The following is a 26,031-nucleotide window of genomic DNA, read 5'->3' as shown; positions in this document are numbered from 1 at the left end:
AAATAATGTATTGCCAATCTCCTTTCATGCCTTCTGCTTCAGAGTCATGTCCCCCATGCATTATTAAGCACGCAGAATGTGTGATTCTGTGTGTTTAATAATGTGGACAGAAAATTAAGCAGAACAATTCTGTAATTATTAGTTGGAAGTTGTTCCAGTTGAATTCAAAGAAATTTATTCCTATATGGAGTTGAAGTACATCAGTTAGAAGTTCAGTTCACAAAAATCTCTTTATTCAGTCTGAAAATCTTTTCTAGAAATTGCCTAAGAGAAAATAAAACTTTTAAATAAGGAAGTATGTGTTCATTAAATGTTTAATTGGTTCACTGGATATTTATGTAGAAATAAGTCTTTTCTCAGGGGCTTCCAGTATTCTTCTAATATGTTACAGGGCCTTTTGGGGGGAAGAAATCTATCTTGAACAGAAGATGAGCACTTCAATGGATACATGAAACTTTGTCTTTGTATCATTTGATTTTAGGTATCATTCAACCAAGACAGTATCTTCTCTTTACCTTTACATGATAGGAGATAGAGTAGGGTTGTGCATCATCTATTCTTTGCCTTTCTTATAAACGTCTTTGTATGCAAGTGGAATAGTTAATATCTAATCAGGATAGATTTTAAAGTGCTAGATATAGTACTCTAAACAGTTCTGAAAATTGTTTTCTCCTTCCCTTCTCTCTGTCTCTCTCTTGCTTTCTTTTACATATTGATTTGTATCCTGCCTTTATTATTTTTACAACTAACTTAAAATGGCAAACATATCCAACATACCTTCCACCTTCTATTTTCCTCACAACAGCAATCCTGTGAGGGCTGAGAGAAAGTGACTGGTCCAAAGTCACCCGGATGGCTTTCATGGCTAAGGCGGGACTAAAATTTACAGTCTCCTGCTTCTAGTCTGATGCCTACAACTTTTTCTCCTTGATAGTTAAGGGCGGAGGAAAACAAGGATTTTTCTTGAAGATTGTTTTTTGAACTTCACATAGTTATAGAAATTATGTCTGATAAAAGAAACTGTGCTTTCTCTACAGCTCTTTAAGGTAAGGAAGCCATTCTGAGATGCATAATTGACAACAAAGAAACAGTTAAGTTTCTTCACAAATATTTTAAAAAGAGTAATGCTCTTTCAAGTTCAGTTTGATTCCCTGCATCTATGTGGACAAACTCATGCAATTTTCTTACTACTGCAGAACACTAGAAAAGTGATTTGCCATTGCAAAGGATGTTCTTCTTCTCCTTTCTTGGTCATATAGCCCAGAATTTTCTAACTAAAAAGCAGCCAACAATGAGCCTGCTTAGCTTTTTCAAGATCAGCTTCCCAGTGTTATTATATATGTAACTTAGCAAGTATTAGCGCTGCTGAGCTTAGACTGAGCTTCATCTTCCTTGGCTTTTGTGTTTGACTGTTTTATCGGGGTAATCTAAATGGACCTTATCAAAGTACAGTTCTTTGAAAAAGAGTGCCTGAAGTATGTATATATTCTTTGTACTAACATTGTAAAAGAGCATATTATATGTCATTTGAATTAGCTTTCTTTTTGGGTAACTGCAGAGAAGTCAGTCTGGAAGCTTTTATATACAAAAGCTGATACTTACAGTTAATGAAAATTGGTTGAATGAGCTGTTCCCATAAAAGTTCTCAGCTAGCACTGGATCACTTTTTTGTTTCCAGTGCTTAACATAAACTAATTTGCAAGTTTAGTTTTCTCCTTGTAAATTTGTGCCTTTGTCAATAGGAGGCATGCATATAAGTAGGCAATGTTATGCATTTTCATGTTTTTAAAAGAACATACTATGCTAAGCTAAGGCTTTCTCCTTTTGAGAAAACAGTGGTTTATATGAGTAGATTTTTTTCTCCAGTTTTCAGCATTACCTATTTATTTAGCCACACATTTTGCTTTAAGGCTGAATATGATATGCTGGTATAGATGCCTCTCTTTTCATCATTGGATAACAAGGCAAGATTTTCCAAAACATTTATGTTGGTTTAAATGCCTTTGAATTTTCAGCAAAAAACCATTTGGTTTATTATCAAAAGGGATGTGATTATAATGACCTCCTTTATATCTAGATGGCATTCAAAAGTTCGTTGTGATGCTACTTGTTAAATCCTTTCAGATCTTCTTGAACAATCTATCTCTGAACTAAACTCTTTCATGTTTGACATAGTAATAGACAAGTATTACAAAAGTAAATAATAATAAGTTTTGTCTTTTTTCTCTTCTTTTGTTTCTTTTTTTTAGCATTGTGCTAGAGTAATATTGTCTAGATGGCATACTCTGGCTTTAAATAATGGACTTAGGAACTGTCTTTATTTGTTCTTGGGTACATGTGGTTTCACATACCATTCTCCACTTTCAATGGAACAGATAAGCTATCAACACAATTAAATGTGAAAAATAATCTATCTGCTTTGCCAATGGTGAACGCTCAGAGAACACGCGTTGATACAGTCAATTTTGAATTATTTATACTAGGTGTTTTTTGTCTTGCAAAAAACAATCTGTAAATGAGGATATCTAATGCAACATAACTAAGATGATACTCTATCCAACAACCTTTAAGAGAAATTATTGAGGAATGGGTTGGAGAAAGGAGAACAAATATTCTGTTCTAAAGAATTTTGAATTGTAGAGCTTTGGAAGAAAGGAGGAAAAGAAAACGTAACATGTATATAGATGTAACTGATGAAAGTATTTTTTTCCAGAAATGGGTTGCTCACATTTTTTATCTATTAACTAAATTAAAATAGAAATATTCAAATTTATTTTATAATTTGTTAATGCACCTGGAATTAGGCTCAGACAAAGCATTTCCACTGTTTATTCCTCTTCTACAAGCCTACTTTAGATGTCAAATAAAACACATGCTGTTTGGAATATACTGCCCTCTGAACATACAATATTTTGCCTGATGAGTAATATCTTTCCTGTTTATTTTGTCACTCTGATGCTTCTATCGCAGAGGGTTTATGTAGGTATTGAACAGCCATTAATATTAATGAATATTGTTCATATAAATTCCTTATGCCTCACAGGCATAATATGCTCTCTTATAACTCTTGTACTCAGTGCTAATAAATAGAGTGAAATGTGGGCAAATGAATTCTTGAAAAAATAACTTAGATAATTCATACCCTGCTGACTATTAATTTGAAGTCATTACATTATTGTTATTGTTATTAGAGATAATAAATTATGTATCATCTTAGGATATATATAGTTCTCTCAGAGGGAAATGCTAAATGTATAAAGACTGCTATTAAAAATCCTTTTCAAGAAAGATGTTCCTGATTTTAGCCTGTATTCTGTTAGTATTTGGTGGAAGTGTCTTGGATTGGGAAATTATGCATCCTTTATATCTGGGATTAAGATATCTTGTCTTGAATTACAGTTCCTAGTGGTCCCAGTCAGTATGAACAATTCTAGTTATAGCTAGCAACAGGAGACCATAAGTTCCAAAGTTGAGAAGTCTTCTGCCAAATGTAAGGATTTCAGCTGCATGCTTGCTTTGTAAAATTAGTATTGAAGTGGGACCACATTTCCAGGAAAATCTTTGTTTGTGAGATTATATGGGTGATTTCCTACCAGCTAATTTTCTGGCATGCTCTTTCTCCACAGCTGCCCTAATTCTTCTAGTGCACTCTCTTCTAGTAGCTTCAAAATACCTGTATTGTGATGGGCAACTTTTTTGGGTTGTAAAAAATATTTTATTTTGGGAAGATGCCAAGGCAGGGATGGGAAACAAGGTAAGCATGTACTAATACAATCCTGTTCTGGGCCTTCTCATGTTCTTTCTTCAGCAGTTGTAATAGGACCCTTGGGTTAAAAGGATCGCCTAGATCAGTAGTGTAACAGGACAACTGTCAAACAGGTGACCTATAAATGGAAGTCAAATGGGTAGAGTGTCCTTCCTCACATTGCAGGTTTTGTTTCTTTCATTCCATGGATAGATAGCTTTTTAAAAAATGCATTATTCTTTAATTATCCCATCATGAGAGTATCTGTATTAATTTGAATTCAGATAGCCCTTTGCACAACATGGAACTTCTCCTATCCATGTTATCATTAATACTTGCTAATTATCTGTCTTTGTTTGTTCTAGCTGCAGCATCCATAATGTTGGTATATCTGTTTCTGGAAGAACTTCCAACTTCTAGGAACTGTCTTGGAAGCCTATTTCCAAAAGCTGAAATTTGTCTGGTATTTTGCATTCAAATAGTGATGGTTATTCAGGATTAAATTCATAATTTTTGCATATCCTTTTCCATTCAGAAAACTAACTAATTTAAAACTGGCACCAAGTTCACTTAATGTATGTTGATATGTGTTTGTGTGTGTATATATATGGGTGTACATACACACACACACACACACACACACACATATATAATACCCGAACAAAGCTGAATACCATATATATAGATACTCACGAAAATTTAAGAATATATATATATATAAAAGCACAACTACTATGACGTGGGAAAATACCCGAGCAAAGCCGAATGTCATACATGTAAGTATGCGCGAAAACTTAAGAATATTTATTTATTTGTTTGTTTGTTTATTTATTTATTTATTTCGGGTATTTTCCCACGTCATTGTAGTTGTGCTTTTAAAGTTGTAGCAACGTTTTGGCCGAATCTCATCTGCCATCATCAGGCAGAATACAGAAGCCTATACAGAAGCCTGATGATGGCAGATGAGATTCTGCCGAAACGTTGCTACAACTTTAAAAGCACAACTATAATGACGTGGGAAATATATATGGTATTCAGCTTTGTTCGGGTATTTTCCCACGTCATTGTAGTGGTGCTTTTAAAGTTGTAGCAACATTTTGGCAGAATCTCATCTTCCAACTACAATGACGTGGGAAAATACCCGAACAAAGCTGAATGCCATACATGTAAATACCTGCGAAAACATAAGTGTGTGTGTGTGTGTGTATATTATATACACACACATACATACATATGTACACACACAGACACTGCTCAAAAAAATAAAGGGAACACTTAAACAACACAATGTAACTCCAAGTCAATCACACTTCTGTGAAATCAAACTGTCCACTTAGGTAGCAACACTGATTGACAATCAATTTCACATGCTGTTGTGCAAATGGAATAGACAACAGGTGGAAAGCATAGGCAGCTAGCAAGACATCCCCAATAAAGGAGTGGTTCTGTAGATGGTGACCACAGATCACTTCTCAGTTCCTATGCTTTCTGGCTGATGGTTTGGTCACTTTTGAATGCTGGCGGTGTTTTCACTCTAGTGGGAACATGAGACGGAGTGTACAACCCACACAAGTGGCTCAAGTAGTGCAGCTCATCCAGGATGGCACAGCAATGTGAGCTGTAGCAAGAAGGTTTGCTGTGTCTGTCAGCGTAGTGTCCAGAGCATGGAGGCGCTACCAGGAGACAGGCCAGTACACCAGGAGACATGGAGGAGGCCGTAGGAGGGCAACAAGCCAGCATCAGGACCGCTACCTGATGCAAGGAGAGACAGGAGGAGCACTACCAGAGCCCTGCAAAATTACCTTCAGTGAGCCACAAATGTGCATGTGGCTGTTCAAACGGTCAGATACAGACTCCATGAAGATGGTATGAGGACCCGACGTTCACAGGTGCGGGTTGCGCTTACAGCCCAACACCGTGCAGGATATTTGGCATTTGCCAGAGAACACCAAGATTGGCAAATTCACCACTGGCACCCTGTGCTCTTCACAGATGAAAGCAGGTTCACACTGAGCACATGTGACAGACGTGACAGGGTCTGGAGATGCTGTGGAGAACGTTCTGCTGCCTGCAACATCCTCCAGCATGACCACTTTGGAGTGGGTCAGTAATGGGGTGGGATGGCATTTCTTCAGGGGGCCGCACAGCCCTCCATGTGCTCGCCAGAGGTAGCCTGACTGCTATTAGGTTCCGAGATGAGATTCTCAGACCCCTTGTGAGACCATATGCTGGTGTGGTTGGCCCTGGGTTCCTCCTAATGTAAGACAATGCTAGACCTCATGTGGCTGGAGTGTGTCAGCAGTTCCTGAAAGATGAAGGCATTGATGCTATGGACTGGCCTGCCTGTTCCCCAGACCTGAATCCAATTGAGCACATCTGGGACATCCTGTCTCACTCCATCCACCAACGCCATGTTGCACCACAGACTGTCCAGGAGTTGGGGGATGCTTTAGTCCAGGTGTGGGAGGAGATCCCTCCCATCCGCCACCTCATCAGGAGCATGCCCAGGCATTGTAGGGAGGTCATACAGGCACATGGAGGCCACGCTACTGAGCCTCATTTTGACTTGTTTTAAGGATATTACATCAAAGTTGGATCAGCCTGTAATGTTTTTTCCCACTTTAATTTTGAGTGTAACTCCAAATCCAGACCTTCATGGGTTGCTAAATTTGATTTCCGTTGATAATTTTTGTGTGATTTTGTTGTCAGCACATTCAACTACGTAATGAACAAAGTATTTAATAAGAATATTTTGTTCATTCAGATCTAGGATGTCTTATTTTTGTGTTCCCTTTATTTTTTTGAACTCTGTGTGTGTGTGTGTGTGTGTGTGTGTGTGTGTGTGTTATGTTTTTGCAGGTATTTAAATGTATGGTGTTTAGCTTTCTTCGGGTATTTTCCCACGTCTTAATATTTGTGCTTTTATTATGCCTAAGGATGGCAGATGAGATTCTGCCGAAACATCACTATAATAAAAGCACAAATATTAAGATGTGGGAAAATACCTGAAGAAACCTATATATATGTGTGTGTATGTATGTATGTATGTATGTATGTATGTACACACACATACACACATACACATACATACACAAATACACATACACAAGTTCACTTAAAGGTTGAGATATACATACATAGAGAGTTGTGTGTGTGTGTGTGTAATGTGATGAAGTATTTTTTTTCTAATTTCACTGATGCATAGTGGCAGGTTAAAAATATATTGTGGTTTCACTATAGCTGCATATTAAGTCCTATGAATCCAGAATGAAGGATTGGATGTATTTAACCTTCAGAAAATACTATTATGGAAAGTATGATAGCATCTTCAACTAACTATGTGACAGATTCTATCTTAACACGGAGATAAGTACAGTTTGAAGTTTGAACTGATAAGTAGGTAAGGTAAGGTAAGGTAAGGGGTTCCTTCCTTGAATATATGCAAGTAGATGACTGGTGATATTTTAATTTGATTCCTCCAATGAGCAGAGAAATGTATCAAAACTGTGATTTTATGTATAAATGTGTTCATTAATTAATTATTAAAAATAATTAATTAATTTTATTAATGTTCACTGCATTAAGGATACTCTTACTGTTTGGATGACAAAAATACTTATTTGATGCAGGGTTGGCTTTTTTAAAGAAAAGGCAGTCAAGGAAATCCATTTTTTAAAATGCATTTGTCAGATTTATCTAATATTTTATTCAAATACTCAAGTGATACATGCTTATTCTCCACTATGAGATTCCTTGAACTGAAAAAGAATGTCTGGCCTCAACTCACATTTCCACATTTGTAGTCTTTTACATGGATCTTAGTCCAGTCCAACAATTTAAATACTATTCAAGTATTTTACTAAATCCTAGCCATTGTAGCATTACTTCCTTATCATACTATTCATTGCATACAATGTGCGGAAAAAGATGGAGAAGTAATGTATACAACACATTGGGGAAATTAAACCAGTCTACTGCACACCAGTGGTTGTATTTTAAGATGCAGTGATAAGTTGTTAATGTTTCATAAACTTACTGAAGTTACTTTGTCTTTTCTTCTTCCCCTCCCCCATTTTTCTTTTGGGAATTTTTAAAAACTGTTATTAATATTTTGTTTTCTCTTTTTTAAAATGCATTTTAAAATTAGGTTCTTGCATTAGTTTTAACTATTTAATATAATTCCTAATAACATTTATTGGAAAAAAAGAATAAAAACCAACACAGCATGTACATTCACCATGTTTCACTATATCTTTCTTTTTTTGGTTCTGCTGGGTCCATATATTGCTGGGTCTTCTCTACTTTTAACATTCTTACTTTTTCTCTTTTTGAGAATCTTATCAGTTCCAGTTATTCCAGTTCTCTTTTCTCTTGACCCTTCATTTGTACATCACTTATTATTATAAAGGGATAGCAAAAGTATGCCAGAAAATGTTTTGCTTTGTTTCATTCAATCTTTCCTCCTCCAGGTTGATACAAGACAATTCCTAAACATTATCCTTTGTTATCCTTTAATAAATCGATTGATCGATTTATTTATTTATTTATTTATTTAAGCAATTATAAGATAACAGGTATTAGTATAAACATAGTTATGGATACATGAAATGGATACATATAAGAAAAAAAACAATAGGACAGGGACGATAGGCACATTGGTGCACTTATGCATGCTATTGTTCATTTTAAAAAAACAGTTTCCTATTGTTGAATGTTGAATATTTTTAAAGCTTGAATATTATCAAATTGCATCATGATGTGACACTTTCTATCACTTAACAGAACAATTGAAAGACAATAATAATTTTCATTTCACTCATTTTTCTTTTTTGCTTGATTGCAGGGCTTTTTCCGCAGGAGCATTCAAAAGAACATGGTTTATACATGTCACCGAGATAAGAACTGTGTTATTAATAAAGTCACTAGGAATCGCTGCCAATACTGCAGACTACAGAAGTGCTTTGAAGTGGGAATGTCCAAAGAATGTAAGTAGAAATGCTTTATCTTTCTGTTCAAATCATAATGACATTCATGGGAATCTAGCTACTTAATTGGAGTAATTGAGATCAAATGTTGGAGTGAAAACATCAAATGTCTCCTTTTTCATGAGGCTGTCATGTACTTTACATTTTGTTGGCAGTTTCTGCACAGAATTTAGGTAGCTTGAATTCTTGCAGCGCTTAGCATCTCTCATTGCAACTCAGTACTTTGTTACTTTGTAATATGCAATCTAGAGGAAAAATTATGTACATATTTAAAGATCCTAGAAAAGAAAGAGGTGAAAAAATTAGAGAACAGAGCACAATAAATGAAGCCATAAGAGATACAGTAGAAGCACATACACATGCAAAAAATCCAGAAGCTAAGTTCACTTATGAAATATGAATCTATTAATAGTAAAAATGGACTTGAAGCTTTAAGTGGCATCTCTTAGGTACAAACAAAATATGTGCAAATGAGAATAGGCAATAGTAAAAACTGTTAGCAAAAGAATGGAGAGTATAATCAGATTTAAAAATTAATACAGGAGAAATGGCCAACATGAGGAGAGTATTCATATAGTGCAGGAGGAGAGTATTCACATAATTACCTAAGTGGTCTTTGATGTTGTTGCAGGATAAGCAAATGTATCCAGTATATTTTTCCTCCTGAATTACAGTTACTTGATAGTTGCAGCAGTACAGAAAAACACATTGGTAACTGGATATTTCTTATAGGAAATGTAACGTTCCTGTTTCAATACAGTGGAATCAGAATACTCAATATGTCTGATTAAATTCTAAAGTATGTTGAAATAGGAAAAAAAAAACCTTTGTAACAATCAACACCCTAAAACAAAAGAAAAACTGTCGTGTGAGAACTGAGCCTGCTCAATGGCTTTGCAAGAATCCTGGAGTAAAGAGGATGGTAGAAAAGAACCATGAAGGAGATAGTGAGAATAGTTTGATTTAGTATTGTACTGTAGTAATATAGAGAAAGATATAGTTGCTAGGAAAATAATGGCATATAGTAAGAGATTGATAGCAAGGTGTCACATTTTGCTTTTTCTCTGTTTGTTTTATATATTTATCAAATAACTAATATTTGAAGAATTATGGATTTCAGAAAACCTTCCTATGCCTGACCTTCTCTACTGTTAGTGGGTCAGATAGTGAACATTAAGTAATTAATTGCATTTTAATTCCTCTTTTGATTGCCTATTCTTAAGCCTATATTTTTCTACACTGGAAAATAAGAAATAAGACTTCTAGGCAAACTGTGACTTAATCAGAAGACTCAATTAAATAGCCAATTTTCTTCAGTTACAATGGAATTTGTAAATTAATATTCAGTGCTTAGATGTGAAAGCAAAATGGATAACTGTTTTTTGTTTACAAGCATTAGCCACAAAAGGAATCTGAAAAGCAAGATTCCCTGAGTGAAATAAGATATTCTTGCACCTGTCACATGAAATGCTTATTAGAACAGGAATTTCTCATATAAACTAGCCATTCAGTTCTTAAGAGTATTGCAACAGAATTTTGAATTGTGGATGTTAATTGCATTGGTAATGACAAGAATTGGGATAAAAGTAATAATAATGTACGTAACACACTCTAAGTAACAGATAAGACTAACATAATATTGGTTATGAGAAGAAATACAACACAGGGCTATAAATGACATTACTATAACACTATGCATGTTTACCATGGAAAACGCTTCATTGAATACAGTTGAACTGTGATAATATACAACATTGTATTGTATTAGTTCTCTTGGATCTTCGGAATCAAGGCTTTTGGGGTTCACTCTCATATCCTAAGCTTTGCATTTCAGTAGCAAATTATCCATTTCAGAGAAAAAATGAGAAGGCAAACCACTAAGACTCAAAATATAAATCACATAAGGAGATAAGACTGCAATTGTCCAATCACATACCTGCTCTGGTGAAAATGCCCAGAATTTTCCCTTGAAAAATAAAAGCAAGCAGGCAGAATAGTATACATCTCCAATTTTTTTTAAAAAAAAACTTGCTAAAACATTTCAAAATGTAGGCTTACCCCAAAGGCCCTAAATGACTTCCAGGCCAGATGTTGCTTTTCTGCAGTTTGGATTAGATCCTTGCAACCTCACAATTGAATTAAAGAGTGGTGTGAACCAAGGCTTGCTGCAATTCATTCATGTAATGCTAAATATATCTGTTCTTGATTAATCACTACAATTGGGACTGACAAAAATTGTTAAAAAAGCAATCAATAAGTGAAACTTCATAATTTTACAGTCTTACTTCAGCATTCCTTTGCTTTACAGACATAAGTGTGAAAATGTTTCTTCATCAGTATCCTACCTGCAAATGGTTTATAAAAGAGGCAGTCATGCTTCAAAGACTACTTGTAGTATTATGCCTACATTGATCTCTACTTTCTCTTTAGAAGCATCTTTATTCCTTATTGAAAAGTTTAGGTTGGAAAATCACTAGTCTTATAATTGTTATGAGATAAAAGAATAATAAAAGAACAAGAACCCCGGAAACTTAAAAAAAGGGGGGAAGAAATTGTAGTAAGAGAATAAACAAATGCAGTATCCTGGGACTGTTGGGTGTTGATTGTGATAAAGATACAAAAGGATTAATAAGGGCAATAGAGACAAAAGGAGACTTTTGGCAAGGATCACAACAGAAGACTTTGAAATTTAATAACTCAACTGATTTTAAAAAATGGAAGAAATAAGCAAAGACTTTAAGTCGGAATTGTAAACTGTAACAGGAATGCTGAAAGAAAGAAGGGAATTATTGGACATACTGGCAAAAAAAATAATGGCGATGCAGTCTGTAGAAGAACAAAGAAATCTCAGAGGAGGAGTTAAAGGAAAAGGAAAGTAACTCAGATGAACATGGAAAACAAGAGATTGCCAAAGACATCAAAGGAACTAAAACTATGACATTGATGACAGAGTTAATAAATAAAAGAGAAAACACTCCCAGGATTAAACAAAAGAAGAAACTCTACAAGAAGAAACTTCAGAAAAGAGAACAGGAAAGAGTGAGGGAGAAGATGGGTGACTGGCAGATGAAAATAAAAAGGAAAGATCGGGAAAACTTAGAAAAGGAAAAGCTAGCCAAAACCAAGAGAAATGACAAGGCCGAGAGATTTGGAGATAAGAGTTAGATAGGATATAAAAGGTGGATGCCACATGGGAATGTATTTGGGTATTTTTTTTATTAGAAACTTAAAATGGGGAGATTTGAAATTCAAAATGTATTGGGAATTGCCCTAATAGTATTATATAACTATATATGAGAAAAGTGAAGATAAACTAAGAGATGTTAAGAGGGTTTTATTATTATTAATCATATATACATACATACATACATACATACATACATACATACATACATACATTCATAGATTTTCACGGGTACAGGTATGTAGGTCTAGGTGTGTTCGGGTCTTTTCCCGTGTAAGATTAAGAGTCTCTTGGCGACGTTTCAGCGAGGTCCCACTCACCATCTTCAGGCTGGTGCTTTCAGCTTCGTGCCAGTGCAAGCAGTGTGTGATCGGAGCTGCCTTCTCTCTATATTACTGGTGGTGGGGGCTGGTGTGCTGGGCTGGTTGGCTGTGCTGCCTCTTGATTGGTTGATGGAGTTGATGTTGGTATAATGGGCTGTGTGATGGCCTTGTGAGTTTTGTTGTGGAGATATCCTGGAACTTGTGCTGTAATCTCCTGGGTTTGTTATCTCCTGGGTTTGTAATCTCCATTTGTTTTGTAGTGATCTTTTTTCTATTAGCTTCTCATGTTTTAACAGCTTGGGTAATGGCTTGTGTGATGACCTTGTGAGACTTATTGCTGTGGTATCCTTGATCTTGTGCTGTGATATCCTGGGTCATTTACTGTGTTGCAACTTCTTGCGTTCTTGTGGTGTAATTTCCTGAGTTTTCTGATGTGATATCCTGAGCGGGTGGCTGTGATGTAGCATTCTGGGTTTTAGTCTGGCTTCAAGTTTGGGGTCTGGGTTTGTGTTCTTGGCGTGTGTCTTGTTTGGTTTTGGGGTCGGGAGGTGCGACAGCTGGCGAGGCAGCCGTGGTCTGTTTTATGGATGGTGGTTGTCCTTCGTTTATAGGATGGGCTTGGGCCTGGGTCTGATGAGGGAGATTGGCTGTGGTGTCCTGTGTTGTTTCGGGTCTGATGTTGGTTTTCGTGGCTGAGACTCGTTTGTTGGTGAGGGCTAGCTTCCAGATGTCTGGTAGGCGGGAGGTATCGTCCCGTCTATTCATGTTATGGGGGTGTTTCTCTATCTCGATGGCTTCCCTGATTATTCTCTTGCTGGAGTGTTCAGTGTTGGATATATTTGGTTCCTTCGAAATTAATTTCATGTCGTGTGGCTTTAAGGTGCTGGAAGATGGAGAAGTATTTTCTTCTCTTCTGACTGTGTTTTTGTGTTCTGCGATACGTGCATTTATTCTCCTGTTGGTTTGTCCAATGTATGTGGCTGGGCAATTGTTGCATGGTATTTCATAAACTCCTTGGTTTTCTAGCTGGATCTTGTCTTTGGGGTTTCTTAGGATGTTGGCTACTTTTTGGTCAGTGCCGAAGGCTTTCCTGATATTGTGTTTGTGCAGAATTTTGCTGATTTTGTCTGTGGTGCCTTTGATGTAGGGGAGGAGTGTGATACCGTTGTCTTGTTCTGTGTCTTGGTTTTTTGGGGGTATCTCTTTTCAGATTAGATTGGTGATAGTGTTTCTTTGGAATCCGTTGGAAATTAATACATTAGTGAGGGTGTGTAGTTCTGTTCTCAGGTAGTCTTTGTCAGCTAGATGTTTGGTTCTGAAGATGAGGGTCTTGGCTACGAAGTTGGTCTGTGCAGGGTAGTGATGAGATTGTGCATTTAGGTAGCAGTTGGTGTGTGTGTTTTCTCCGGTAGATGGGTGTCCTAGGGAGCCATTGGGTTTTTTGTAAATTAGGACGTCCAGGAAGGGAAGTTGGTTGTTGGTTTCTGTTTCCATGGTGAATTGTATTTTGGGGTGTAGGTTGTTAAGATGTGTGAGGAAGTTGTCCAGTTTTTCTTTCCCGTGTGGCCAAATTACAAAAGTGTCATCTACATATCTGAGCCAGAGTTTGGGTTTTTGTTTGGATTTGTCTAGAGCATCAGTTTCAAAGTGTTCCATGTATAGGTTAGCGATGACGGGTGAGAGGGGTGATCCCATGGGTGCTCCTTCTATTTGTTTGTATCTTTGTCCATTTGTTTTGGATGGCTATCAAGGCTTCTTTGATGGGTACTTGGGTGAAGAGGGATATGACATCGAAGCTCACACCAAACAACTCCAGCCCTACACAGAATCCATCACCTCACATGTACAAAACTCCTTCCACTTCATAGAAACAATAAAGAAACAAAACCTACAATCCAGCGACCTACTCGTGAGCTTCGATGTCATATCCCTCTTCACCCAAGTGCCTATCAAAGAAGCCTTGACAGCTATCCCAAACAAATACAACCCCCCCAAAACACATCCTAGATCTGACCAACCACTGCCTAACCAACACATACTTCATCCAAAATGGACAAAGATACAAAGCACAACTATAATGACGTGGGAAAATACCCGAACAAAGCTGAATACCGTATATACATAGATAGATAGATAGATAGATAGATAGATAGATAGATAGATATAGATATAGATATAGATATAGATATAGATATATAGATACGTATACGTATACATACATACATACATATATACAAACATATATATGTATATATGGCAGATGAGATTCTGCTGAAAACATATATATGTTTTCTTAAGTTTTTGCGGGTTCTTATATGTATGGTATTCAGCTTTGCTCGGGTACTTTCCCATGTCATTATAGTTGTGCTTTTAAAGTTGTAGCAACGTTTCGGCAGAATCTCATATGCCATCATCAGGCTTCTGTATTGTGTTCGTCTGTGAGTCAGACTTTCACAGCCTTTCTGTTTTAAATTTGGGGCTAGCCTACTGCTGTGCCAGAATGGTTTTTCTTCATCCTGATTGGTGTTTTTAATATCTTCTGTCTGTTTTGTAGCTTTTTTTGTCTTAATTGGCTGGCAACATTGTGTTTCCTGAATTGGAGGCTTTTAGTGCGGCTTGGCTCCGAGTAAATGGGTGGCTATCATTTATTAGGAAGCTAGGTTTCATCTGGGTGCCTGGTTGGGTTGTGTTTGAGCTGGAGGTATCAGGGGGGATCTGTTTGTGCCCAGGTGTTTGCCTGTCTTGTGGTGTGGAGATTTTTTTGTTTGTGAGTGCAGGCTTCCAAATAATTGACAGTCTGGTGGAATCATCTCTTCTATTCATGCTTTCAGGTCTTTTTTCAATCTCTATGGCTTCTCTGATAATTCTGTAGCTGGGGTTTTCTATAGTGGCTAGGATTTTGGTGCCATTGAAGTCGATTCTATGACCTGTTGCTTTCATGTGTTGAACTAGTGAGGAAGTATGTTCCAGCTTTTTTACTGCATTTTTGTGTTCATCCAGGCAGGTACTATTCTTCACGCAGCTTAGTCAAACCCAGTGGAAAAATTAATCATAGCGGACAACTAAAATAGCAACTCAAATGGCTGTTCAGAGGGCATAGAAAGAATAAGTGCCCAATTTGAGTAATGTGAAATTCTCTGTACTGGGTCTGTGGATGTCTTATAAAAAGGCAAAGCATATATATTCCTATGGCTAAATGCTGCTCTAGTATGAGGTTCTAGCATCTGATTTTAAAATAGTCATTAATATATAATATGCCTCCAAATAACTAGAGAGCTATTTAAAATTTCAGTTGTGTTAACAGTGAAATGCAATTAATCCCTAGATTTTAGATAATATTTATGTTTCTGGAACATATACCAGAACTATTTTTTATGTATTTCCCCCTTCTCTGCAGAGTTATTAACATTAAAAAAAATCTTTTGATTCAAATCTACCAGACTAAACTTAAATAGGAATTATAATACACGAATCAAGCAGCCTTCATTCTATAAGTACTTTCACATATAGGTACAAGAAGCTTTGCATTGTCAATTCCCCCCCCCCCCACACACACACCTTAGGCAAAGTATATTCTTCATAGTTGCTTTAAAAAGTCAAATCTTCAATAAATTGGGCTTTTCTTGGCATGAATTTCAAGGACATAGAAAGTTGATAGTAATTCCTCATGTAAGGCATCAGTATATTTAAAATATACAAGTCCTACTTTTGACATCACTGTCTGGCAATATTCAGGGCTTCATCCCATACCTGGTTCATTAATGCTAGTGTTTACAGAGGAAGATCTTTTGCCTGGGATACTTGTGCACAGTGTCCACATGCTGACCTGTTGAATGGTGATCTATAAATTCATTTCTAAAAAGGGATAAAGGAGAAAATGAAAAGCATCTAAGACGCATTAATTTCTTCCTTCATTTATCCCAGGTTAATTAACTACTCCAATTAACTACTAGATCAAGAGCTCTTAGTTATGAAACAAATCACTAGATCAAGAGCTCTTAGTTATGAAGCAATCATATAAGTGTCTCTCTATATAGAATGGCGTTTATCACTTTTGGAATATGCCTAGTCTAGATATGGCTTAGAGATTTTTGATGTGGCATAATATAGAATAATCTGAATTTGGATTCCTTGTTGACTTTCATGAGATTAAACATCACTGTATTATATTCAGTGTCATCTATGATCTTGCTTTGATCTCTTTTTCTCAGATTTCCTCTGCCTTTCTACTTAAAGCATTTTAAAGCAGAGCAGTGATTTAAAGTATATAATTAATAACAGGATTAAATTATGCTCTATAATTAAGATTGTATAGCAGCATCAATTAATCTAAACTCTTCTAATAAACTTTCTTCATATCTATGAATAGTACTTCTATAGCCAATGGAATAATCTGTAAGTCACTTTATTTTAGAAAATTGAATCAAGTAAGGAACAAAAGTCTGCTGCATCCAGTAGAAATTAATTAGGTTTGGGAAACATGCTGCCTTTTAGATCATTTGGAGCAGCTCTCATCCATATCTGATGAATGGTCAAAGGACTATGGAAGCTGTAGTCTGGTATATCTAGAAGACAGTCACTTAGTCCTCTCTGTAATAAACACAATACTACCAAATCATACCATGTTTTCCCCCAAAATAAGACCTGGTCTTATTTTCTTTTGGGCTTGAAAATAAGCACTCAGACTTATTCTCAAGGAGGTCTTATTTTTTTACATGCAGGAAGTGGTGAGCACGGGGACCACTAGCCCCACTGTCTGTTTGCCCATGGCTGCAATGGGCCAAGCTCTTGGCATGCTTCGGCTTTATTGGCACCACAAATACCATTAATTCTCAGTGTGGAAGCAGAGGTGGGGGGAGAAGACAAGTGATCCGGACATGATGCGTGGCTACATGACTCACAGGAGGCTTGTGCACCCGCAGCAAGCAGAGGCACCCCAGTGGGGCATCAGGCATTGGGATTGCATGCCTCCCATCCCCCATGCCTTTGCCTCCACCTGCTGCTGGTGCCACTGCACAAGCCTTCCACAAGTCTCCTGTGAGTCAGCAAGCCACGCAGCACCTCCAGATTGCTTGCCTTCTCCCCCCTCTTCTGCATCCACATTTGGAACTAACGGTATTGCGCTGCGCCAAAAAGACAGTTGCCAGAGAATGTTGGCCCCCATGCACTCATTGCCTCTCATGCTGGCATGCCCATCCGCCCCAGCTTATTTCCAGGGTAGGGCTTATATTAGGCCTACCCAAAAAATCAGGCTAGGACTTGTTTTGGGGGTGGGTTTTATTTTCAGGAAAACACGGTATTTGTCTGGAGGTCTGCCAGTGAATTTGCAAAATGGTATCTGAGAGGTTTTGTTTTTCAGGTGACATTCGATTGCTAGATAACTGTCAGTGAAGGAAATGTAGGAAAACAAATAAGCCTTCCAACCTTTCATTGAAGACTATTCTGTATTTTGAATGAATACTGTATAGAACTTTTTCTTTGGTATCAAACTTTTTTATTGGTTTATCAAAATATAAAATACAAAGAGAAATTCAAAAAAAGTAATAGAGAACTAGAAGGGGAAGAAAAAGAAAAAAGATATGGGGTAAAGAGGGAAAAGGAAAGAAAAAGACACCAAATTCCGATTCTCTTTAGCATAGTAAAAGATAACATTACAACTGCAAGTTTTTACTAATACCGCCATTTTTATAACAATAAATATGTCTAACTAGCAAAAACAAAGTCAAAGTTTCATTTTTTTTCATTGTGAACACAAACTCCAGAAGCAATTTAAAAATAGAAACAAGGTTAGATATATTATCTTCTTTGGATAAAAGAATCAGTTTGACCATCTCTGCTTCTCTTTGCTATGGGGAATAATATAATACTTAACTCATTAATCTGTGTCATTTAAGAGAATCCTTTATATTATTTCAATTTTTTTAAACCCTAAAGAGAGAAAACATATTTCTGGTTTTGATATTTTACTAACTTTAAAAAAATACTCAAGTATTTATTTATTTATTTATTTTGGCAAGCAATTAACAGGTAACAGGTATAAGAGTAAACATAGTTATGAATACATGAAATGGATACATATAAGAAAAATAAAAAGAAACAATCGGACAGGGACGGTAGGCATGTTGGTGCGCTTGTGCACGCCCCCTACAGACCTCTTAGGAAAGGGGTGAGGTCAAGGTTAAAGTTTTTGGGATTTGGGGAAGAAACCACAGAGTCAGGTAGAGTATTCCAGACATTAACCACTCTGTTGCTGAAGTCGAATTTCCTGCAATCAAGTTTGGTGCGGTTTATCTTGAGTTTGTATCTGTTGTGTGCTCTTGTATTGTTATGGTTGAAGCTGAAGAATTCATTGACAGGTAGGACATTGCAATATATAATTTTATGTACTATACTTAGATAAGACTGAAGGTGGCGTAGTTCTAGGTTTTCTAGATCTAGAATTTCAAGTCTGGTGGCATAAGGTATTCTGCAATGAGTAGAGGAGTGGAGAACTCTTCTTGTGAAATATTTCTGAACTTTCTCAACTGTATTAATATCAGATATGTAATGCGGGTTCCAGACTGATGAGTTGTATTCAAGTCTAGCAAATGTTTTGTATGCTCTAGTTAGTAGTGTGATATTACCAGAGAAAAAGCTATGTAGGATTAAGTAAACAACTCTTAATGCCTTTTTGGCTATGTAGTTACAGTGGGCTCTAGCACTTAGATCATTAGAGATGAGTACTCCAAGGTCCTTGACTGAGTTTGGATCATCAACAAGGTCTTGACTATTCAGCTTGTATTTTATTTTCTGATTTTTTTTCTGCCAATATGTAAGACAGAACATTTATATATTTATATTATATATAAAAGGAAAAAAAGAACCCCTTCATTTTAAACCCAGAGTCCAAAACACAATACTACATTAGAGCTTTCATTCAGTTATAATATAAGTCCAATTAACTCCAATTAGCTTATTGAATTCAAAATCTCTCTCTCAAATTTATTCTTATGGAATAGATCTTTTTCTTCTCTTATTTCAAATTTAATCAATAGTATTTTACAAACCTGGGGAATTATTCAGCACTACAGAAAAAGACAGAAGATTTATACAAACTCATTTTATCAATATAAAACTACTTTAAAGCTTTCTTTTAGTGCATATATCATCATATATCAAACTTATAAAAATTCATTCTAACTAATTAAGTCATTAAATTTAAGTTACTACCTTCAGTTTATCTTTATAGAATAAATCTATTTCTTCTCAGGAGTGTCTACTAAGTCCCTTTTCTTCAAGAAATCCTCAGCATTATTTATATCCAAAGTTGTTCTGTTAAACATTACAGATTAACCTGGAGGAAATCTTCCTATAATAAAATCTCTTTGTCCAAGATGTCTATCATATTTTTTAAAGAATTCTTGGCCTTGTTAATATCAGTGAAGAAAAAGTTCCAAACTTGACTTCTTAGGAGTTGTGACTTAGGAACTGTGACACTCTTGTTTCATTGCACTGTGAGGGTTATATTCAAACCATCATCTTAATAAAAACTGGGGTCAAGATTTATATTCTAAAGGTGCAGTTAAGTTATTTGCATTGTCCAGCATTTGTAGAATTGACACAGTGGGTTGGTAATTTTCTACACCTATTTGTGTCTCCTATTCTTTTTAAATATTCTCTGTATAATTAGTATCTTTGGACCCCTAACTGTTTTATGGTATAAATGATTTTCTGTAAGCACTTTTCAAAGTTTCTTTGAGGACAAACTCCAGTTCAGAGTTAAACGTCTTTGTAGCTCCCTCTAGTGGTCAAAGAATATTCTTTCTTTCTTTCTTTCTTTCTTTCTTTCTTTCTTTCTTTCTTTCTTTCTTTCTTTCTTTCTTTCTTTCTTTCTTTCTTTCTTTCTTTCTTTCTTCCCTTTTCTAGCCCATCAGAATTCATGAACATTGGAAAATTTCAACTACCATAACAAAACAATATAGGGCTACAGGTTATTTTAAAAGTAGTTAATTAAGACCATAACTTTTATACTTATATTTCAAAAGAAAAAATATTTCACACTTCCTTATTTTAGCGGCCACCAGCAACCCTCTTCCTTGTCATTTAAGAATAAAGAAGTCTCAAAAATGGCAATAGCTGTGAAAAATAGTGATAAGTTGTAATTAAAGAGCGCCCCTTTTAGCTAATAGAGATAATAGTCTCATGAATTGATTAAGAAATGAAGGGCAAAGCTTCTTGTCCATTTCAAAAATAAATTCCAAAACAGCTGTTTTATCCAACAACAATGTGATTTTAGCCCCTCCCCCAGCTTCAGCTCACCAAGTATTTTGAAGCATGGCTTCTAAAACTGCTTGCAGACTGTTGCTGTTATTGGAGGATCTTGGGGGTGATTGTAGGACTATTCCCAGCCACCCAGTGTTCCAGTTTCTGATATGCATGCGCATGTGAAGATCAGCTGGCCAGTATGCACCGGAAACAGGTACACCAGGTGGCCGGGAATGGTCCCAGAATCATCCCCCAAGATCCTAGCGTGCATATGTGCAGCGGGCAGCTGCTCTTCCAGTTTCCAGTGTGCTCATGCACACTGGGCAGCTGGCATGCATGCCAGAAACAGGAAGACCAGATCAATGGTGCACATGCACGTGCCAGAAACCAGAAGAGCAACCGCTTGGTGCATGCATGTTCACTGGGTGGCTGCTTTTCCGGTTTCCAGCATGCTTGTGCTCCCATTTCGGCACTAGATGCCAAAAAGGTTCACCAGTACTGTTCTAGGTCATATGACTTCATGGCTCAGTGCTAAAAATAACATCTGACTTGAGTGTTTTCACTCTTGAACTGTTTTTTTTTTAAATCTCATTTGAATAAATTTATTTTCTAAGTTCCATTTTTTGAAATAAAAATGGATTTGCAGTTCTTAGTTTTACAAATAACTTTGTGTAATAAATGAATTAAATAGAAGTGAAACATTAGAAGGGCCTTAATTAAGACACTCATTTAATTGCTCTAAAGCCTTAAAGTTCTAATCACAATCTATTCAATTTGGGCTTGATCCAATTATCACTGTACAATATCCAAACCAAGAGGACTAAAGCATATTCTGTTCTAATCAAAGAAACAGCTGAATATAGTATCTGAAGGGATATAAGTCTACATAATGGTTTATCTTGGACATATATGTTTTTGTATGTAGGTTTAAATGTAAGTATTTTTTGCATATTTCAAATTCTCAGGAATGTTTAGGCAATTTGTAATAAAAATGTGAAATTTATAAAATATTTAACATAGACCAGTTCATAATCAGGTACTTTAATTCAAAAATTGCCTCTAAAAGGAAAAGTCGAAAAATATTTCATTTCTTGTAAATTGAGACATTGCATATGAAATTTTAATCTGTCACACCATTTATAAAAGTGAAATTATCACTAGACAATTATCTTTACCTTGCATAACTTTTTGTAAATAATAAACCAAGTCAGATTACATTAAAAAGAAAATATATGTGTAACTTTAAAACCTGTTTTGTGTCTTGCCTTGACATTTTTAAATGTATTTTCTTCCCACTACAAAAAAATGGTATTTTTGTTTGTTTATTAAAGTTAGCTCTAGAGAGAAAAATATGAGATCTTAATCTTGGTGTAATTACTTGCTTTGATTTATTTTTAAATAATGAGGTTTATGATTGTACCACTATGAGATATAAAGCAAAATTTGAATACTGTTTAAGAGTTGAACAATGCCTATATTTTATGTATATATTTGCTGTACATATTCTATAAACACATATTTTTATATGTGATTTTGCTTTTCATAAAACTGGAAAATAATTAATTTTATTTATTTAGTTCTCAAATGTACACACACACACACACACACACACACACACACACACACACACACATCCACATCTCATTTGAAGTGACTCTTAGGATAGAATAGTTATGTCCTAATATTCACATTAATTTGAGGTCAAAAAACATCATATTGCTTTATAATATGGATTGGATAAAATTATCAAGAGCATAATGTTATAAATAGAAAATATTTTATCTACTTTATGTTGTATATCCAGACCCTTTTAATGGACTGGGTTTCCCTGATAAAAATGTGGTACTTTCCAGTTCTGAGTGGCAGGAAAACAAAATTATTCTGTCTTGAGACTGCAAGAACAGCTGTATGTTCTTTTGTGAGAGTATGAAATCCCAACTATGTCACTTTATACAAACTGCACAATTATTTGTAATGTAAATTTTAGCAAGCTTGGGTGTCCCTAAGGGCCACTACACTCATCTAATGAGAGACAATTTATTGAAACCAGACAGAGGGACAGAGGCCTGCCTTCAGTGAGCTGGAACACCCAGGCCTTTCCTTTCAGATCCATATAATATCCAAGTTTCATCTTTTGTTTCCCATTCAAGAGTCTGGAAAAACTGGGTCAATCCAAGTAGAAAACATTTTATTGAATTAACTCTATGATGAACTGCTGCTGTTTTGCTTTATTGGAGAAATTTCCTAATGTACTGTAATTCTTGACATAGAAGTTATACAGCATCTTTAACAATTACTTTGATTTGAAAGCATTACAGCCATACCTTGTTCTTTAGAGAGAACAGTGTTTTTGAGAAACAAATGTTCTCTGTTTCCTGCCTTTTGCTAATTCTTTTATCATTAGACAGACTTGCATGGTACAAAATCATTTACTAAAAATAATTAGGTGTTATACAAGGTATCTGTAGGAGGAAATAAAACCAAAACAAATCAAGGTGATAGCTGTGGCTGTGTGATTACAATACCAACCCTTTTCCCGACGTTGTTTGCATCTGTGTGTATGAGATGCATGTAGAAAGTGAAGGAACGTTAGTGGCTACACATCCATGGATGCCATTTTGACTTTGACATGCACTGTAGAATGTTGTAAAGTGATGAAGGCATGAGATAGCACTATTCTTTAAGAAGCAGTTCAATCATAAAATTGTGATAACATAAATATTGAAATAATCAACAAAATAAATCAGTTTTGAAATCTATTAATAACATTTTCATCTAAAATTCATCTTTTGTAGAATGAAACAAACAAAATGTTAAAAGGTTATGATATTTATGTACGTCGTTATTTACACAGCACATCTAAATTATATTAAAGTAACCCAAATATCTTTACAATCTTCAAGGTGTGTCACATTTGAGCATCCCTAATGTTTGTAAATTGAAAATTTAAAAATTTGACATGCCCTGCCAGTCTGCCAAGCTGTTTCGACCCACCTCTGTTGCCATGCTTATCCAGTTTTTGACTCAGTCCCTCATTGGGGCTGGACGTGTATGGGCTCTTGCAGAGCATAACTTCACCTTTTCAGCTGTTTTTTGACAAAAATTGAATATCACAACACGGCTCCCGGGGATCCTGTGGAGTCAACACCATTGCGGGAGATCTGGGCTTCACTGCTCTCTCATGTTAATTCTAGCACTGGGACTTTGGCTCTAGGCACTGAGGGTGGTGTCAGAGGCAAACAGTGAGTAATCCTAGCTCAAGAGCCTCAGCTTGTGCCGATGGCTCCCAGCGTCGGCCAAGACCTTCCTAGCAGCCTCTCTTTCTACTGGTACACAGGGCTCCACAGCATCAAAGATGGGCTTTCAAGCACCAGGGAATGGCTCACGGCTGCTTTGTGCTGTTCAGCTGAACCACTGACAGTTCCCTCCTGGATTTTTAAAGGAAATGGAAGGAGAGACCTCACAGCAGTTTTTCCGCTCACCTGGCCATAATTTTGGGGAGACAGTTTTCAATGTGCCTCATTCCAACAGCTGAAAATTCAAATTGGAGGATGCGCGGGACAGGTCAAATCTATCAGTCCGCATGGAGACCCATTCACCTAACAACTCAAAGGCCTCCAAAAAAAAAGGAAAGGGCATGCCAGGCACCACTCTGCAACTCGAGATGCGGTAGCCAAACTTAAGGCCAAGGCATTCACTGGTAAGAAAGCCTCCAAAGTGGAGGAAAAAGCTGAGAAGCAAATGCATAAGGCCCTAGAAAAACAGTTTGTGAAGGGTCTAGAAAATTTAGAGAGGCAGGGCCAACAATCACCCCATTCGATGAGCTGCAGGATTCCCGCTGAAATGTATTGACCTCAAGGGAATCAGAACAGCCCTGATTCAGAGTTCCCAGGCCTGGTCACCAGATGGGACTGGTGAGACAGATTTCTCTCTTTGCCAAGATCTTAGTAGAGCAGGCCCTAGCAACAGGCCTGCACTCTGGGCTACGGAAGCTTCTACTGTATGTAGGAATCCACCCAAGAACTGGAAGAGGCTGGTAGCTCAGGCCACCTTTACTCCCACTGCAGCAGGCCTACACCCTACCCAGGGACAGATGTACCAGACAATATGAAAAATGTGTCTGTGGCCGTTAGGCAGGGGATTGCTGATGGTATCCAGCAAATTCTAGGGTTGGCTGGGTTGGCTCCTGGATTGTACAGGACCCCAGTCCAAGCCTTCCTACAAGAGGTCGGCCCTTCTGAGAGGGCAGAATATGCCAGCTCTTAAGTCTTGGCCCTTCTCACAGTGAATGGCTGGAATACCAGGAAAGGTGTTCCATCGGTCAATCCATTTGTCTGCTTCGGAAGAAGAAGAGGGGGTGGTGAGAGACTCTAATCTATCCAATGATAAAGGCTTGAAGCCAGAACAGTCAATGTTCACGTGTCTCTTTAAACCCACATTGTTCAAATCCCTTTTGTTTAAAGCCAAGAATACAGCCCATTTGGTACCAGATGAGGCTGCTGCAGAGCCTCCCATAGAATCACAGCCCCAGGGTGACTCCTTCTTTCTATAGCCGACTGTACAGACAGAAGTGCTACCATCTCTTAAACTTTTCCTGGACATGGTGCTTAACAGTGCATGTCCCCAGGTACGGATCCCAACCCTGCCTCAAATGACAAAAGTTCTATAATGTGGGCCCTGATCTGGCTACAAATGCCTGTGATGGATACCCTTGTGGCCACTTCAGCATCCACTTCAGGGACTCCTATGGAACTGGAGGATGTGCTAGCCTTAAGGGGATGACAAGTGGTCTGAGCAGACTCTGCAAAGGACCCATCAGGCTGCTGCCTGGTCGGTCCAAGCCTTGACCTCAGCCTTGTTTTTCACAAGAGCATCGCTCCACTGGTTACGACAATTACAGGAAGGCATACCGACTGGAGATAGCCGATTGCACCAGGATATAAACAAACCATTGCTGCTGCAGAGTTCACAACAGACGTTACCCTCAATGCTGTAAAGTTTGCTTCCAAGGCGATGGTATCTTCAGTGGCAACGCAATGACTACTATGGCTCCGCAACTGGCAGGCAGACTCGAGAAGAAAATGGAAGATCGCTTGCCCCATTCAAGGGTGCCCCATTCAAGGGTGACAAGCTTTTCGGGGACTCTCTGGAGCCTTTCCTGGTAAGGTTCTTCAGAGAGGTGGAGAGCAGTTCTGGACCTCAAATGTCGGAACAACTATATTCTTTACAGGCACTTCAAATGAAGCCGCTCCAGACTATCATAGAGAGCGTTCGGGAGGGCGACTTCCTCACATCAATAGACCTGACAGAGGCATACCCCCATGTTAATTACCTGACTTCACCATCACATATTTCTCCATTTTCATTACAATGGGCAGCATTACCAGTATCAGGCCCTGCCGTTCGGGCTTTCATCAGCCCCAAGGGGTTGTTGAAACTTTTTACAAAGTTTCTGGCTGCTCTGATGGCATATTTACACACCCTGCCAGTGAGAGTTCAGTGTTACCTGGATGATATATTAATCCAATCGTCCTCGGATCTCACCGCCAG

The 26,031-nt window shown here is 37.2% G+C and overlaps 1 protein-coding gene across 3 annotated transcripts in view; it reads left to right on the top strand.

The window, feature by feature from the left end:
- Nucleotides 1–26,031, top strand: part of RARB (retinoic acid receptor beta) — a 135,736-nt gene that overhangs the window by 70,720 nt on the left and 38,985 nt on the right. For all 3 annotated transcript variants that reach the window (XM_087915520.1, XM_026708151.2, XM_087915521.1), the window contains one exon: nt 8,589–8,730. In XM_087915520.1, coding sequence (XP_087771646.1) covers nt 8,589–8,730 — 142 coding nt within the window. The remainder of the gene's footprint in view (nt 1–8,588; nt 8,731–26,031) is intronic.

Source organism: Pseudonaja textilis, chromosome Z (assembly GCF_049901715.1).
Source record: "Pseudonaja textilis isolate UNSWEBS1 chromosome Z, rPseTex1.2, whole genome shotgun sequence".
In the NCBI taxonomy this organism is placed as follows: Eukaryota; Metazoa; Chordata; class Lepidosauria; order Squamata; family Elapidae; genus Pseudonaja; species Pseudonaja textilis.
This window is presented reverse-complemented; position numbering and strand designations above follow the sequence as displayed.